We start from the raw sequence: 18,349 nt of genomic DNA, 5'->3' as shown, positions 1-18,349 counted from the left end.
AAAACTAAACAAGGACAAATGCGAGTTTGGTGTGAAAACACTTACCTTCGTGGGAGACGTACTTTCAGAGGACGGCGTCAAACCAGACCCGAGGAAAACATCAACCATCAACAACATGGAGCACCCGAAGAACAAGGACGATGTGAGATGCTTCATGGGCATGATCACCTACCTTGCAAAGTTCATACCTCAACTGTCAGCACAGTCCGCTCCACTCAGATGTCTTCTGGAACAGAAAAATGAATGGGAATGGTCCCATGAACAGGAAAACTGCTTCAAAAACCTAAAGAAGACAATCACAGAAGAGCCAATGCTCAGGTTCTATGATCCAGAGAAAAGCACAAGGATTTCTGCAGACGCGTCACAGTTTGGCCTGGGAGCAGTTCTTCTGCAACAGCAAGGCGACACATGGCAACCCGTCGCTTATGCGTTCAGAGCCTTGACAGGCGCAGAGACAAGGTATGCACAAATAGAGAAAGAACTACTGGCAAGCACATACGCTTGCAAAAGGTTTCACCAATACGTTTACGGACAAGACTTCGAAGTAGAAACCGACCACAAACTATTGGTGTCAATCATGTCTAAGCCACTGAATGATTGTCCAATGAGAATCCAGAGAATGTTGATCAGACTGCAAAAGTATGATGTGAAGATTATCTATACCCCGGGAAAGTTCATGTTCGCCGCCGACACTCTTTCTACGTCGACATGATTGTAGCATCACTTCCTGTGTCTTCTGAGAGCATGGAGCAGATCAAAAGACCAAACAATGACAGAGTTAAAAGAAACAACACTGATAGGATGGCCTGCACAGAAAAACAACTGTCCAAGGAGAATACAGTATTACTGTGTGTGCAGAGCAGAGCTCACCGTTGTGGATGACATAGTGTTCAAAGTCAACAAGATTGTCATTCCCATGACACTACGCAAAGAAATGCTACAGAAAATACATGAGGGCCACTTGGGTGAGGAGAAATGCAAACGACGAGCACGAGAAGCAATGTACTGGCCAAGAATGAACCAGGAAATCAGCCAGACCACTGCTTCATGTGAACTGTGTTTGACCTACAGGCCAAAGCAGCAAGCAGAGCCACTAATGCCTCATCCAGTACCCAACAGACCCTACTACAAAATTGTCAAAGGTCTGATGAAAAAGGCACACGATGGAAAGGAGGATTTCCTAAAAAATCCGCTGATCTACCGCAGCGCACCCCTGCATGACAGACTTTCACCTGCACAGATGTTGAGGGGACGTCGCATCAGAACCAACCTACCCATCCATGAGGACTTGCCAACACCTAGAGGTGCTCACAAAGTCATACTCGCAAAGGAAAAACAGAAGGACAAACAAAAACAGCGACACAACAAAAGTGCAAGACACTTACCTGGACTGAATGTTTTGTTAATGTGAAAAGAAATAGAGCCACAATAGAGTATTGTTGGACAGACTATACTTAGTTGAAAAAAAATGTTTTTTTTTAAGGAACATTTTTTTGGGGGAAAGAAATGTGTGTTATTGAAAATTGCATGTTATGCAGGTTGAGTAAACAAATGTGATGTGACATGTGTAGTTACATAGAAAATAAGTTTTATTTTAAAGGAAAGAAGATGTTTTGTTATGTGTTAATAACATTTAGACTACATTACCCAGCAGGCTAGGTGGATGGTTAAAGAATGCCTTTCATGGCTAAACATGGAGTTTTCTAGCTGAAGTATATGTTCATTAAAAGTAGTTAAATGCCTCAGTTTGTCATTATATAAGGAACAAACATAACAATTATGAAAGTACAGTACATATTACTGTACCAGTAAGACTACAGCACTTAGTTACTTACCGGTTCTCATTTCAAAATATCCAGATGATACCTGCAACAGTATGGCGGCTCAGATTTGGTTGAACCCGTTGCCCATCCTCCCTCATGCTCATCGCATGGTAGACATGGTCAACCACAGTCGCTCTGATTTCATCATCTATTGTGTTCCTGACTCCTCTTCCCTGTCCTCTCCTTCTCCCCCGTCCTACTTCACCTCTTCCTCCTCCTTCGCTTAGTTCTTCTTCACCACCTCTTCCTCATCCTCCTCGTCTAGTTCTCACCCCTTACCCTCTGTCCAATATTAGCCTCCATTGTTGTCCAAACCAAATGTTTACCTGTGGCCTATTTATAGTGCTCAAGCTCTGATTTGTAAGTGAACTCATTATCTAAGTGTTTTCACATGTGTCCATGTAGAAAGACAATTGGCGAAATAGTGTAGTAATGTAGAGACCAATGTTTACAGTTTTGCTAGAAGTGTGTTATAAAATTACAAACTGAGTGTAAAGCAGAGAACGTGCATTCAGTTTGGCACACTTGGTAAATGCATTGGCTACAAGTGTTAATGGTTTCAGAGATAGTGCTTCAAGAATCACTGTTAGTGTTTAAACATTCAAAATAAAAGAACAAATATTTCAGCAGCCTACTTCCCACGGCTATATGTGTAACTGGACACTTTAGAAGCATCCACCACGAAGACGACACATTGGACCTTGACTTTTAAGGTACGGCTTCTTCACATAGCCCACAGGCTGTTCAAGACTGAACATTACCTTGATTATTCAAACCAACCAGCTGAAAGAGTTGGAATATTCTGTACTTATTAGAGACATTTATGTCAGGGGTGAGCAGAGCAACTCTTGTCTTATCCTGTGAGGCTGCCTGCATGAGTATGTTCCAACCCAGCGCTATCTCACCTGAGTCATAGTTGAATCAGGTGTGCTAGAGCTAAACTGAAACAAAAGCTGGCACACACTGTGGCCCCTGTTGCATTATAATCTAATTGGTTATTGTCTTATGTTTTTGTAATATGTAAACACAGACAAAACAAAAACCTGTAAGCAGTCTATTGACTAGTAAAATATACAAAGGAATGATCAAGAAACTTCCTCTGGTCATTGAAATGTTTTAAGGTCAGTGACATTTTGCAAGTCTACCGATAAAGATATAATTAAATGAAGTCACACAGAACCAAAACCAGTTTCTTTTTTTCAGCAACAGCTGTATGCATTATTTTCCTCTCTATGTCACAATCTAAACTGGACTATTATATTGAATTCCTGTTTTCATATAGGAGATACAAGTTGTGTTTTGGGAGAGGGTATTGTTTGCATTTCAGCAATGACGCTCTTGTCTTCCAGCAAAGTCATTTGAAAGAATCGGTGAGGCCCCAAAATAAAATATTCTCTGGCTGTTTTGGAGTGCTTGTTGTGTTCCTTCTCTGGGGTGAGGACAGTGAATCACACCGCATTACATAGTAAGACCTCTGTCACCTGTCTGGAAGGGACATGGTGTCTAAATGAAGTTAAGCTCCTCAGTTGTAACACTGGAAAGATGTGGCAGCAGAAAGTAGTTGACAGTTTGTATTTGAAAGTAAGCAGAGTAGTCGAGGAACAGGTCAGGACCAATATAAAGGGAAACACTGTGCTCAAAAAAAATGTTCAAACATGTTCATTCCATTGACTGTTACTGTTTCATATGTGATCAATGGTGATTTAAATGTACCATAGTATCAACTAATACAATGAAAAATGAGGACACAATACTATGATATTCAACAAAGGTAATTTTAATGGGCAGCTTTTCCAACAGCAGCACACACTGTTAATAACAACTTATTTTCACTTTCATGGTGATATACTGCCATCTAGTGGTTAAACTTCAAGCATTTGCAAGCCAAATGTGAAGTGAATCTAATATAAAAACTACATGATCTTGTACTAAGTTTTACCTTGTCCTTTTCTTCAGCGGGGGTATATTCTGAGGAGCAGATTGCTATATGAGACTATCCAAGAACTGACTATGTAGGATCAACTAGTATAGAGTGGTGGTGTCTTTAGTTTGATTCAAAGCAACCAATGAACATATGAAGAAAACCCAATCCTTTCACCTATCCCATGTAATCCAAACAATCACAATGATGTAAACAGAATTAGCAACGCTAGTGAACTAACTTTCAATCTAGGCCTTATACAGATTATTTCTAGCAATTGAATCAAATATTCAAGATGTAGGCTCAATGAGGCATGTTAATATATTCTTATCATTCTGTAGTTTTGTGTAATGGATAACTAGTCATCATAATTATGAATATGTGAACACCATAGAACAAGATATACATAATGAAGCAGAGGGAGGGCTAAACAAGGTGGCATAGACAGGAAATACCACCACCATGCTGGGTGATCTCCTCCACTTGGTCTAGTCGTGCTTCTCTTGGTCGTTGACGTCATCAAAGTAGTTGTCTGCGAAGCGGAGCATCTGGATCAGGGCACTGAGGAGCAGGATGTCACAGCTCATGTCCAGCTCCAGCTCTTCACTGTAGTTCTTTACTGGGACAATGCAGGACATGGGTACCCCCAGACGGCCACTCACCTCCTGGGCCTATGGGAGTCGGGACACACCAAGCAATACCAAACATTACCCAAACATTAATGTGACTGTTCATGGTCATCTAATACAGGGGGAGTGCAGAGCTCACCTTGGTCTTTATGTACTGGCTGTTATACACGTTCCTCAAGTTGTCAGCCACACAGGGACAGGCCTCATCCACCTTGGTAAGAAGAACCAGCTGTGGGATGCCTGTGGAACAACAACCCTCCATTAGTGTCACTAACCAGGGATTGCGCTAGTATAGTCTGTATAATCCATCATCTTTAACCCAGGTTTTTCTCTGACTGACTGACCTAGCAGGTTGACCCTCCTGCGAATGGCTGCCAGTTTCTCCTCTAGTTTGGTTGACATAATGGAGACTTTGCAGGTGTCCATGACGTACACCACACAGTGGATCCTTTTATGCAGGTTCACTGACTGCTGGAATTCGTGGGCATCTGCTTGCAGAGGGACTGATGGGTTGAACTGGGAAAGGGAAAGATGAGGGGTTTGGGTCACACTAAGGAGAATCAAAGTGTATGTATGTATGTATGTATGTGTGTGTGTGTGTGTGTGTGTGTGTGTGTGTGTGTGTGTGTGTGTGTGTGTGTGTGTGTGTGTGTGTGTGTGTGTATGTATGTATGTATGTATGTATGTATGTATGTATGTATGTATGTATGTATGTATGTATGTATGGTGCCCCTCACCCGGTATCTGTCTGGCACATGGCCTTTCAGAATGCTGCTGATGTCATCCACATCTAGCCCCGCCCCTGTGGCCTCCTCCATTCCCATCGTGTCACACAAAATGATTGGCAGCGGTTTGCCATCGCGTCCAGCCTTAACTGAGTAGGTGCGAAACTGTGAAATATAATTAATGCATCATCATTTTGTCCAGTGATTCAGTGGTAAAAAATAAATAAATAGGTGAGCAAACTCTAATCACTGGTTGCGGTGGAAAAACTAATGCTGCCTATACATTCAAAAGGTGTGTAGACTGTTGAGCAACAACAACAAAAAAATAGGTAAACTGTGTTTACCCTCCACTACACAACTGATTTTGTCCACATAAATATGATGAAATTCATTCAATCTGTTGAAGCAGAGACAAAAGAAGAAGAAGACCAGTTGTTTAACATGGTAGACCACATACCTGAGTGGTCAGACTGGTTCCAGAATTGCCCGATATGGCCTGGCTGGTCACATGGCCTCGGAAGATGGAGTTGACAGAGTTGAAAAAGCTGGACTTTCCAGCGCCGACGGGGCCGATGAGTAGAACTCTAGCCTGACCCACAGAACTGATCATGGGCCTGAAGCGCTTAACAGACTCCATCAGCTCCTTTCTCCTCCTGTGGATAACAAGAACCTCAATTTAATATGCAAATGCTTTAATGTACTGTACTCATCAATCGTATAACATTCAGTATATGTGGCCCATGTGAGAATCAAATGATGCAATTGTAGTCAACTTTAATATAGGCATTACAGCATCACAAAAAATAAATGATGGTCATTTCTGTTTGGAACTTACTCAGCTTTCCAAAGAATTGTCCTCCATGGCTTTTCTATGATGTTACCACCTTCTGTTAAAAAAATAATAATCTTAACATGCACAATAAAAAAATACACATTAAAGAGAGAAGAGAATTGATTCTACACTTACCTTCCACTTTATACACCTCACACTCAGTTAGGTTAAGGTTATTGCCATGCATTTCTGCAGCATTGAAGTTGTAGTAGTTTCCTGGAGCGCTGATCACTGTAGCTGTGTTAGCGTTCATAAACAGCAAAGCCTCCCCAAAGTAAGGGCCAGTTGTGTTATGCATTTTGACTGCACGTTGGGCATTTGTGACGGGATACCTGACAGGATTTCTACCAGTTAAACTAAACAAAAAGGCTTTGTCATCCTGTATGTACTGGCCTTGCTTGGCTACGTCATGATCTTTACTTGTGTAGCCTCCAAAAACAAACCCTGTGGAGTTATATCCTACAGAGACTGTGGGACCTTGGTGGTCACATTTTTGGTGAAAGGCTGCTCCTGTGTAGCTATGTATACTGGCCTTGAACAGCAGGCTGAGTTTGATGTTTCCCAGTAAGGAACACAGCTGTTTCTCCTGTTCCTGGGTCAGTTTGGGGTTCATGGTGGGGATCACGTTGGTCTCAGTAGGGGTAGTCTGAGGAAAAACACAAATGAGTAGTGATGCACCGATATGACATTTTTGGCCGATACCGATATTTTCCTTGTCAAAAACCCGATAACCGTTATTAAACATTTTAGAGGCCTTAAGCATTTTAGTACAGTTAAATACACACAAGGACACAGCGGTCTAAGGCACTGTATTTCAGTGCAAGAGGTGTCACTACACTCCCTGGTTCGAATCCAGGCTGTATCACATCCGGCCGTGATTGGGAGTCCCATAGAGCGGAGCACAATTGGCCCAGCATCGTCCGGGTTTGGCCGTCATTGTAAATAAAAATTTGTTCTTAACTGACTTGCCTAGTTAAATAAAGGTTACACACACACACCAAAAATGGATTTTGTTGGCATTTACGTATGTCCCCATTACCAGTAAAACATCATCAAAACCTATTTCTTTCACTTACTTGCTGTGCTGTTTCGTTGTTCAGTCGTTTTATTCTCAACCAGAATTTCATCATATATGTCAAGCAGTGAAGTTTCAGCTCCATCTGTCCGTGGCCTCTCTTCCTCGGTGCGCACTGTCACTGTCTGTTTCCATCTTGTCCAGCTGTGTATGTAACATTTCATGTAAACCCTGTTTCTTGTCTGAATCGAAGTAGCGGTCCTTGTACATAGCATCGATCATGGTGGCGACACAGTAAAGAGAGAATGCCACCGAATCGCTTGTTCACAGCCTGTCGACAGTTTTGTTGAGCAGGTGTTTCAATGCCATGAGAGGGTATCACATCTGCTGCAGGCGCAGTAGAGCTTATTTCTCGAGTCAGTTGTTCAATGGAGCTATCTAGTGTGTTCATGTTTCCAAGTTCAAAACATGTTCTCAAATGCCATTGAAATGGCAGCAGCGGTATGACAACCAGCTTATTCTTGAGCATGCAATATGACTTTCCTCAGTACAAAATTCTCGACGACCCACTGTGCTGTTAGACTCAGCATGCTCATGGAGCTGATATGCTGGTCCAAATGTCCGTCGTGAAGCTATTATTGTGTAACTCCGGTAGGGCAACATATGAAAAAATAGCGCACGTGGTAGTGTGTACCGGTGCTCGACCAGTCGGCGAAAGCCAACATCACCCACGACAGAGAACGGTTGATTGTCAAGGGCAATGAATTCCATTATCTTGGCGTTAATGGATTTTGGCTTTTGAGTTGTCTCGCTGAAATTTTCTTACTCTTTCAAATGACTGCTTCACTTGTTGACTGCTCGATCCACACAGCAGACACTGTGGGCTAGGTTAGGAATGCTGTGCTACACACGTAGTGCAACATTTTACGTGGCGCCATTACATCATGTACCTACGTTATATAAGTATGCACGTCAGCTTTCACATCGGTTTTGCACACCGGTGTTAAACTAGACATCGCTCGATCGGGTCACCGATATATCGTGCATCCCTACAAATGAGATTTTGACATAAGACCCAAATGCTTCAGCTGTAGTTTTATCAAATTTACCCAGCTAACAACAAATGTTCCCACAACTTTAGAGAATGGGCCAAATGTTTTCATAGTAATGTTCCAGTGAATTGCAAGGACTGTTTTCAAGAGACCATTCCCTTAATATCAACCAGAACTAACCCAGAACGTCATTACCATATTCTAAAAATATTCAATATTAATGTTCTAGACATGTTTCATGGGAACTTTGTGTCCAGTTCTGAGGTTTAGTAGAACATTCCATCAACATCCCATAAACTTACATAGAACATGGTTGCCATGTTCTCACAATATAAGATCTAGAACACGGGTATACAACTGGGGGCCGCAGCGGTACTGCAGGGAGTTGTAAAAAAATGATATACAGTGCATTCGGAAAGTATTCAGAACCCTTGACTTTTTCCACATTTTGTTATGTTACAACCTTATTCTAAAATTGATTAAATATATTTTTTTCTTCATCAATCTACACACAATACCTCATAATGACAAAGCAAAAACCAGGTTAGAAATCTTTGCAAATGTATATATGATATATATTTTTAAAGTAAATATGACATTTACATAATTATTTTGACCCTTCACTCAGTAGCTTGTTGCAGCACCTTTAGCAGCGATTACAGGCTAGAGTCTTCTTGGGTATGACACTACAAGCTTGGCACACCTGTGTTTGGAGAGTTTCTCCCATTCTTCTCTGCAGATCCTCTCAAGCTCTGTCAGGTTGGATGGGGAGCGTCAATGCACAGCTATTTTCAGGTCTCTCCAGAGATGTTTGATCGGGTTCCAGTCCGGGCTCTGGTTAGGCCACTCAAGGACATTCAGAGACTTGTCCCGAAGCCACTCTTGTCTTGTTTTGGCTGTGTGCTTAGGGTCGTTGTCTTGTTAGAAGGTGAACCGTCGCCCCGATCTGAGGTTCTTAGCACTCTGGAGCAGGTTTTCATCAAGGTTTTCTCTGTACTTTGCGCCGTTCATCTTTGCCTTGATCCTGACTAGTCTCCAAGTCCCTGCAGCTGACAAACATCCCTACAGCATGATGCTGCCACCACCATGCTTCAACATAGGCATGGTGCCAGATTTACTCCAGACGTGATGCTTGGCATTCAGGCCAAAAATAGTTCAATCTTGGTTTCATCAGGCCAGAGAATCTTGTTTCTCATGGTCTGAGAGTCTTTAGGTGTCTTTTGCCAAATTCCAAAAGGGCTCTCATGTGCCTTTTACTGAGGAGTGTCTTCCGTCTGACCACTCTACCATAAAGGCCTAATTGGTTGAGTGCTGCAAGGACGGTTGTCCTTCTGGAAGGTTTTCCCATCTCCACAAAGGAACTCTGTGCAGTCTGACAGGGCTCTGTGCAGGCTCTGTCAGAGTGACCATCGGGATCTTGGTCATGTCACTGACCAAGGTCCTTCTCCCTCGATTGCTCAGCTCTAGGAAGAGTCTTGGTGGTTCCAAACTTCTTCCATTTTAGAATAATGAAGGCCACTGTTCTTGGGGACCTTCAATGCTGCAGACATTTTTTGGTACCCTTCCCCAGATCTGTGCCTCAACACAATCCTGTCTCGGAGCTCTAGGGACAATTCCTTCGACCTCATAGCTTGGTTTTTCTCTGACATGCACTAACAACTGTGGGACCTTATTTAGACAGGTTTGTGCCTTTCCAAATCATGTCCAATCAACTGAATTTACATCAGGTGGACTCCAGTCAAGTTGTAGAAATATCAAGGAATCAATGGAAACGGGATGCAACTGAGATCAATTTCGAGTCTCATAGCAAAGAGTCTGAATACTTACTTAAACAAGGTATTTCTGTTTAAAAAAGTGTTTTATCTGTTTTCCCTTTGTCATTATGGGGTATTGTGTGTAGATTATTTAATCGATTTTAGAATAAGGCTGTAACATAAAATGTGGAAAAAGTCAAGGTCTGAATACTTTGCGAAAGCACCGTATATATACACTACATACATATACTATATACAAAAATATGTGGACACCTACTCTCACTCCAACATCTCATTCCAAAATCATGGGCATTAATATGGAGTTGGTCCCCCCCTTTGCTGCTATAAAAGCCTCCACTCTTCTGGGAAGGCTTTCCAATAGATGTTGGAACATTGCTGCAGGGACTTGTTTCCATTCAGCCACAAGGGCATTAGTGAGGTCGGGCACTGATGTTGGGTGATTAGGCCTGTTTCACAGTTGGTGTTACAATTAATCCCCAAGGTGTTCGATGGGGTAGAGGTCAGGGCTCTGTGCAGGCCAGTCAAGTTCTTCCACAACGATCTCGACAAACCATTTCTGTATGGACCTTGCTTTGTACACAGGGTATTGTCATGCTGAAACAGGAAAGGGCCATCCCCAAACTGTTGCCACAATGTTGGAAGCACCGAATTGTCTAGAATGTCATTGTATGCTGTAGCGTTAAGATTTCCCATCACTGGTACTAAGGGGACTAGCCTGAACCATGGAAAACAGCCCCAGGCCATTACTCCTCCTCCACCAAACTTTACAGTTGGCACTATGCATTGGGGCAGGTAGCGTTCTCCTGGCATCAGCCAAACCCGGAATTGTTCGTCGGACTGCCAGATGGTGAAACGTAATTCATCACTCCAGAGAATGCGTTTCCACTGCTCCAGAGTCCAATGGCGACGAGCTTTACACCCCTCCAGCCGACACTTGGCATTGCACATGGTGATCTTAAACTTATGTGTGGCTGCTTGGCCATGGAAACCCAATTCAAGGAACTTCCGACTAACAGTTCTTGTATTGACTTTGCTTCCAGGGGCAGTTTGGAACTCAGTAGTGAGTGTTGCAACTGAGGACAGATGGTTTTTACGTGCTTTAGCGGTTCCGTTATGTGAGCTTGTGTGGCTCATCAGTAAGGCCATTCTACTACCACTGTTTGTCTATGGAGATTGCATGGCTGTGTGCTCGATTTTATACACCTGTCAGCAAAGGGTGTGGCTGAAATAGCCAAATCCACTCATTTGAAGGGGGTCCACATACTTTTGTATATATAGTGTATTTCCAACCCTTTTTCATAAAACAGTTTAACACGCAAGAACTGATGTACATCCAGAAATAACAGCAACAAATCACTGGAAACCTATTTCAGACACACTAGAGTGAATTAGATACATTCACTCAGAGGTGGTTTAAACTGCATTCTAATGTCAACCATACTTGTGAAAAATCGTATCAAGTCAAAGTTTTAAGCATGCTCAGTTCTTGGGTCTCGTGCACTGCGCGAGTGAATTTGAAATGGAAGTTATGGAACTCCCTTGCGTGCTTCTGTTATGAGAAAAATCGGGGCTATAGGCTACATACAATCATACATCCAGATTGTAGTCAGTAGCATAGGCCATATGCCTATTGAAATGACAAGTAAATCTCGCAAATATACAATTTATAACTGTTTGTAGTCTTAACAGCTGGCACATACTAAAAGGCACAATTGCCAGAAAATAGCCTAACGTGATTTTTGAAGTTCGTCCAAGTGTTTCTTTGCAGAGATTTCGAGATCCTCTGTCCAACTTTTATCACTCTGTCGGATTTATCTATAGTTTTGCACATGCTCAAAAGGGGATTTATTTAAAACCATAGCAGTCAAACGAGTTAAATCGACATCCATTGAGGGAAAAAGATCTAGCAAGTTTAATAAAAGCGAATCATAATTTTTGTTGGAACATATTGAAATTCCTTTATTAGGAAAGGGGGGTACCAAGTCAGTTGTACAATTGAATGGCTTCAACTGAAATGTGTCTTCTGCATTTAACCCAACCCCTCTGAATCAGAGCTGCTGGGGGCTGCCTTAATCGACATCCACGTCGTCGGCGCCAAAGGAAAAGTGCCTTATTTAGGGTCAGAACGACAGATTTTTACCTTGTCAGCTCGGGGATTCGATCCAGCAACCTTTCGGTTACCGGTCCAACCACAAGGCTATTACATCACATTAGCTCCCCAATAATAATAATTATTTTGATGGGAAACTTAATTTGGCTTCTTGTCGTTACAAATTACTTCGTTATTCCGTCTCAATTAGATCAATAACGTTATAGAAAATTTATTTATTGGATAAACATGGTAACTCCTCCTTTGCTGCGAAAAAATGGCTAGTTTTCAGACTTTCTGGGTAGGTTTTAGGTCTTTTCAATTTGACATTTTAACTGGACCGGTCAACCCTGGTGTTTAACCCCAAGCCACCCTAAACACCTGCGATATTCTGTAAACTGGCTATTTTGAGTTTGTTGAAACGTGCAGATGTCAAATTCATTAGATTTGACATTGTTTCACCAAAGTAAACAGTCTGTGCTCATTTTGACTGTCTGATAAGAGCAATAGACTGCTACATGATCAGATGCTATGTGAAGAGCTTAACTTTCACTTTCACCACGCCCTTTCCTTCACAGTGGTCAGGATAAAGAAACGAAACGAAACTGAATTTGGCACACGCAAAAAAGACAAAGTTGTACAACTGTGAAGTTGTTTTTGTTACAGAGAAAAATTAAAACATTTCAAATAGATGAATAACAAAATCACAACAAAATGGTGTTTGCATTGGAATGCTGCTAATTTTCTAAATAATTGTCAACCTAAAGACAGCAGGATTATCCACGTGAACGGGTCAAAATATAAAGTTCTTAATATCAGAACTAGCTCAAAACGTCTTAAAATGAATGCAACGCTCACCTGAATATGCTCGTTCACGGTTCTTGAGCACGCAAAAACGTACGGCAGCAGAGAGGAAGAGACTAATGGAGAAGTTTTACTCCACCCAAAATCTGTCCACGAAAACAAACCCACGTGGTGAGGAATTTTTGTATGGAGGTCAATTTTTTAATTGTTTTTACTATTATTTTTTTACCTTTATTTTACTAGGCAAGTCAGTTAAGAACAAATTCTTATTTTCAATGACGGCCTAGGAACAGTGGGTTAACTGCCTGTTCAGGGGCAGAACGAAAGATGTGTACCTTGTCAGCTCGGGGGTTTGAACATATAGACACATAGAGAAGAAAATAAGAAGAAAATAATACATATACAGTAGCTGCTGCTAGAGGGATCCAAAAGACTAGTTTTGGTCCAAGGTGACTTCATTACATTTGATCTTTGTCGATAGACTTACAAAATATCCCTGTGACATTTAAAAAAATGTCAAAGTGGTAATAGGAGCATAGAATAAGCTTCTGTATTGCTCTTCTTGAAAATTGTCTTGTATATTTTAATAATCAAAATAATGCTCACATGTTTGCTCAGCTCATATTTATGTGTTTACATGTTTCCTTGTACAACACAAAAACATATTCATTATCTAATTGGTTATTGTCTTAACTACAATGAGAATGTTATTTATTAAGTATAATTCCCACCCTATGTTCCTACTTCCCCCTTCTCTCCCGCTAGCTACTTTCTACATCTACTGTAATTTCTACTTTGAGGCTAGAGGGGCATACAGTACACTTCCATAAAGACGTCACTACCCTACCTCAAGAAGACAGTGCAGCGTTGGTGCCTTTATATCAAACCAATGCCTTGAAAGCAGATTACCTGCGTCTGTTTGATGTAACGGGTGTCGTCGTCTGAGAGACATAAAAAGCTCTCTACGGTCAGGGCATGACAGTACCCCCCCCACACCTATAAGGGGAGGGTCTGGGTGGGCATTTCTCCGTGGTGGCGGCTCTGGTGCGGGACGTAGACCCCGCTCCACCTCTGGCTAGGCCCACTTAGGTGGCGCCTCTAGAGTGGGAACCCTTGCCGCCGACCCGGACTGGGGACACCTCGTAGCGGGCCCCGGACTGGGCGCCTTCGTAGCGGGCCCCGGACTGGGCGCCTTCGTAGCGGGCCCCGGACTGGGCGCCCTCGTAGCTGCCCCGGACTGGGCGCCCTCGTTGTGGGGCCTGGACTGGGCACCCTCGTTGTGGGCCCTGGACTGGGCACCCTCATAGCGGGCCCCGGACTGGGCACCCTTGTTGTGGGCCCCGGACTGGGCACCCTTGTTGGAGGCTCCGGACTGGAGGGCGTCGCTGGAGGCTCCGGACTGGAGGGCGACTCTGGAGGCTCCGGACTGGAGGGCGTCATGGAGGCTCCGGACTGGAGGGCGTCGCTGGAGGCTCGGACTGGAGGGCGACTCTTAAGGCTCAGGACTAGAGGGCATCGCTGGAGGCTCCGGACTGGACGGAGGAGACACAGAGACAGCCTGGTGCGTGGGTCTGCAACAGGGCCCAGCAGGCTGGGGAGACCTACAGGAGGCCTGGTGCGTAGAGGAGGCACCGGATGAACCGGGCTGTGGGGGAGCACTGGAGCTCTGGTGCTCAGCCTTGGCACCACTCCTCCAGGCTGAATGCAAACTTTAACCCGGCCCCTCCAGAGTGCAGGCACAGGTTGAACCGGGCTGTGGGGGAGCACTGGAGATCTGGTGCTTACCACTCGCACGTCTCCACTTGGCTCAATGCCCACTTTAGCGATACCCTGGACCGAAACGGCGCACCGGAGACCAAGTGCGCTGAGCTGCCACAATCCGCCCTGGCTGGATGCCCACTCTCGCATGGCACTTGCGGGGGGCTGGCATATAGTGCTCCGGGCTATGAGCATGTACTGGAGACACTGTGCGCTTTACCGCATAACACGGTGCCTGACCAGTACCGCGCTGCTTCTGGTAAGCACAGGGAGTTGGCTCAGGTCTATCGCCTGACTCCGCCAATCTCCCCATGTGCACCCCCCAAAAAAATAATTTGGGTCTGCCTCTCATGCCTGCTGCGCTGCCTTGCCTCATATTGCCGCCTCTCAGCTTTAGCTGCATCCAGCTCCTTTTTCGGGTGGCGATATTCCCCAGCCCGTCTCCAGGGTCCCTTTCCGTCCAATATCTCCTCCCATGTCCAGGAGTCCTGAACCCTCTGCTCCTCCATACCACGCTGCCTGGTCCGTTGGTGGTGGGTAGCTCTGTAACGGGTGTCGTCATCTGTAGAGGAGGAATCGGACCAAAGCGCAGCGTCGTAAGTGTTCATGCCTTTCATTTAAACTGAACACTCTAACAAAAGAACAAAGAGAATAAACGAAACCGAAACAGTCCTGTCAGGTGCAGAAAACACTAAACAGAAAATAACTACTACTACTACAGAAAATAACTACTACTACTAAACTCTTTCCCAACAATGCAGTAATCAATATTCATAGTACTTCAAAATAAAGTAAAGTAGAACAAAAACATGTAAGAAATAGAAATAAGAAGAAGACGAGAAAGTAAGTATGCCATTTACAGGGCCAGTTCCAGGATCAGTGCCAAAACCATGTTTACAATGTGCAGGGATACTGGAGTGGTAGGAGTAGATATGTATAGAGGTAACGTGACTAAGCATCAGGATATATGATAACGTTGACAGCATTGGCTTGGCAGCTCCTCTCTTTGTGTTTGGACGTGCTGAGGGATATGATCGGTCTGTTTGTGTTCGTTTACCTGGATGACATCCTGATTTTCTCCAAGGAGCTTTCCAGCCACATCCAGCATGTTAAGCAGGTCATGCAGCGGTTATTGGAGAACCGTCTGTTTGTGAAGGCAGAGAAGTGTGATTTTCACGCCCACACTACATCCTTCCTCGGGTACATCATCTCCAGGGGTGAGATCAAGATGGACCAAGAGAAGGTTCAGGATTGGGCCCGGCCCGGTACGAGATTGCAGCTCCAGAGATTTCTGGGATTTGCGAACTTCTATCGGAGGTTTATCCGTGATTACAGCCGGGTGGCCGCCCCTTTAACTGCTCTGACGTCTTGCACCAGAATTTTCTGTTGGACTCCTGAGGCAGACCGAGCATTTCTGAACTTGAAGAGCCGATTCACCAACGCGCCGATTCTCTCTCAACCTGACACTTCCCGTCAGTTTGTTGTTGAGGTGGACGCGTCTGATGTGGGGGTGGGCGCCATCCTGTCCCAGCGTAGCTCCACTGACGGTAAACTCCATCCCTGTGCCTTCTACTCTTGTCGTCTTTCACCAGCTGAGAGAAACTACGATGTGGGTAACCGGGAGCTTCTCGCTGTGAAGCTTGCCTTGGAGGAGTGCCGTCACTGGTTGGAGGGAGCGGAGCAACCGTTTGTGGTCTGGACTGACCACAAGAATCTGGCTTGCGTGCAATCGGCTAAACGTCTCAACTCCCGTCAGGCCAGGTGGGCTTTGTTTTTTGGACGCTTCAATTTTTCCCTGACGTTCCGACCTGGGTCGAAGAACGGCAAAGCGGACGTCTTGTCCCGGATGTTCTCCAAGACGGATGAGAGTGGGGCCAAGACTGAGACGATTCTTCCCCAGAACCTTGTCGTGGGAGCCGTTACATGGAGGATTGAGGAGGATGTGATGGCGGACCTTCGGACGCAGCCCGGCCCCGGTAACGGTCCACCCGGTCGGTTGTTCGTGCCTGAGTCGGTCCGTTCTGCTGTTCTTCAGTGGTCCCACGCCAGCAAGATAGCTTGTCACCCTGGCGTTGCTCGGACTATGGCACTACTGCGCAGACGATTTTGGTGGCCTGCCATGGGAGAAGATACCCGGAGGTTTGTTGCCGCATGTCCTGTTTGTGCTCAGAACAAAGTACCAATCGGCCCAGCTCTGGGCTTCTTCACCCCCTACCTATTCCTCGGCGACCTTGGTCGCATCTGGCCCTGGATTTTGTCACGGGATTGCCCCCTTCTGTTGGGAACACGGTCATTCTGACCATTGTGGACAGATTCAGCAAGTTTGCTCATTTTGTCCCTCTCTCCAAGCTTCCATCTGCCACGGAGACGTCCGAGATCCTGGTTAGGGAGGTTTTCAGGGTCCACGGATTGCCCAGTGACATTGTTTCTGACCGTGGTCCTCAGTTTACCTCTGCTGTCTGGAGATCCTTCTGTTTGGCCATTGGAGCTACAGTCAGTCTCACTTCTGGATTTCACCCACAATCTAATGGTCAGGCGGAGAGAGCCAACCAGAAGATGGAGTCCACGCTGCGTTGTCTTGTCTCCTCTGATCCCACCTCTTGGTCATCTCAATTACCCTGGGTCGAGTATGCCCATAATACCCTTCCTTCATCTGCCACTGGGATGTCCCCCTTCCAATGCCTGTACGGATACCAACCTCCCTTGTTTCCTTCTCAGGAGAGGGATCTTTCGGTTCCTTCTGTCCAGGCCCACATTCGTCGTTGCCACCGGACCTGGCATCGGGCCAGGAAGGTCCTCCTTAGAGTTTCTGACCGGTATCAGATCCAGGCGAATCGTCGCCGTATTCCTGCTCCCGCTTATACCATCGGAGATAAGGTTTGGTTGGCTACACGGGATCTTCCTCTACGGACTGAGTCGAGGAAACTGTCACCAAAGTTCATTGGTCCGTTTGTGGTGGAGAGAATCATTAACCCTGTTGTGGTCCGACTCAATTTGCCGGCAACGCTTCGAGTACACCCCACCTTTCATGTCTCCTGCCTCAAGCCGGTTCTCCTCAGTCCTCTGTTGCCCCCTCCTCCTCGTCCTCCTCCTCCTCGGATGATCGGAGGTGGTCCTGCCTACACGGTGCGCCGCATAATGGATTCCAGACGGCGGGGTCGAGGTTTCCAATATCTCGTGGATTGGGAAGGATATGGTCCAGAGGAGAGGAGTTGGATTCCTCGGCGTCAGATCCTTGATGACGACCTGCTTCATGACTTCTACCGCCTCCACCCTGGCGCTCCAGGTAGTCCGCCCGGTGGCGTTCGTCGGAGGGGGGGTACTGTCACGAATCCCGCTTCCTGAGTCTGTGTTTGCCTGTGTTTCTGTCCTGGAGTGTGTTTCCGGTGTCCTGGAACGCACCCTGTCTGGTTGCCGGGCGAATTAGCTTGTTGGGAGATCAATGTTCCCCCGCACCTGTATCCCATCAGTAATCTGCACACCTGTCCTGATCATCACCTCTCCCCTTCAAAAGCTCTGACCTGACATCCATTCCCTGCCGGATCGTTAGCCATGAACAGTATGTTGTGCCATAGTATCAGCCTCAAGTTGGATAGAATTTGTTTTGTTGTTTTTTACGTATTGCCTGCCTTAAACTTACCTCCGTTTGTTCTGTCTTCAGTTACTCACCCGGATCATTTACCCCATTCCCGCCTGGTTGTCGGAGGATTCCGCTACCCCATTGGATCCACCTATTTACTCCCATCAACTCACCACCGCTGCCCGCTACGCCACCTGGATATATCTACCCATTCACATTCACTTGTAAATAAATACTCACCTTCTTCCTACTCTCCTTGTCCTGGTCTGCTTCTGGGTTCGATTTTGAAAGAACGTGACAATCTGGTTACCTTCTTTCCTTTCCTTCTTAACTGTAAGGAGGAGTG

At 45.2% G+C, this 18,349-nt stretch overlaps 1 protein-coding gene across 4 annotated transcripts; it reads right to left on the bottom strand.

Moving 5' to 3' along the window:
* Positions 1-3,584: 3,584 nt before the first annotated feature.
* On the bottom strand, positions 3,585-13,681 carry LOC112252112 (interferon-induced protein 44-like). Of its 4 annotated transcripts, none has more exons than XM_024423070.2 (8): positions 13,575-13,681; positions 6,066-6,576; positions 5,934-5,985; positions 5,556-5,751; positions 5,111-5,263; positions 4,718-4,889; positions 4,513-4,613; positions 3,585-4,415 (listed from the first exon to the last, which is right to left on the bottom strand). In XM_024423070.2, the coding sequence occupies exons 2-8, from the start codon at positions 6,541-6,543 to the stop codon at positions 4,233-4,235; spliced, it is 1,335 nt and encodes a 444-aa protein (XP_024278838.1). In that variant the 5' UTR covers positions 6,544-6,576; positions 13,575-13,681; the 3' UTR covers positions 3,585-4,232. The 4 variants fall into 4 exon arrangements, with proteins under 4 accessions (XP_024278838.1, XP_024278837.1, XP_024278836.1 ...); XM_024423069.2 differs by lacking the exon at positions 13,575-13,681 and adding an exon at positions 12,720-12,862; XM_024423068.2 differs by lacking the exon at positions 13,575-13,681 and adding an exon at positions 7,007-7,660.
* Between the last annotated feature and the right edge of the window lie 4,668 nt (positions 13,682-18,349).

This window comes from Oncorhynchus tshawytscha, linkage group LG06 (assembly GCF_018296145.1).
Source record: "Oncorhynchus tshawytscha isolate Ot180627B linkage group LG06, Otsh_v2.0, whole genome shotgun sequence".
Lineage (NCBI taxonomy): Eukaryota > Metazoa > Chordata > Actinopteri > Salmoniformes > Salmonidae > Oncorhynchus > Oncorhynchus tshawytscha.
This window is presented reverse-complemented; position numbering and strand designations above follow the sequence as displayed.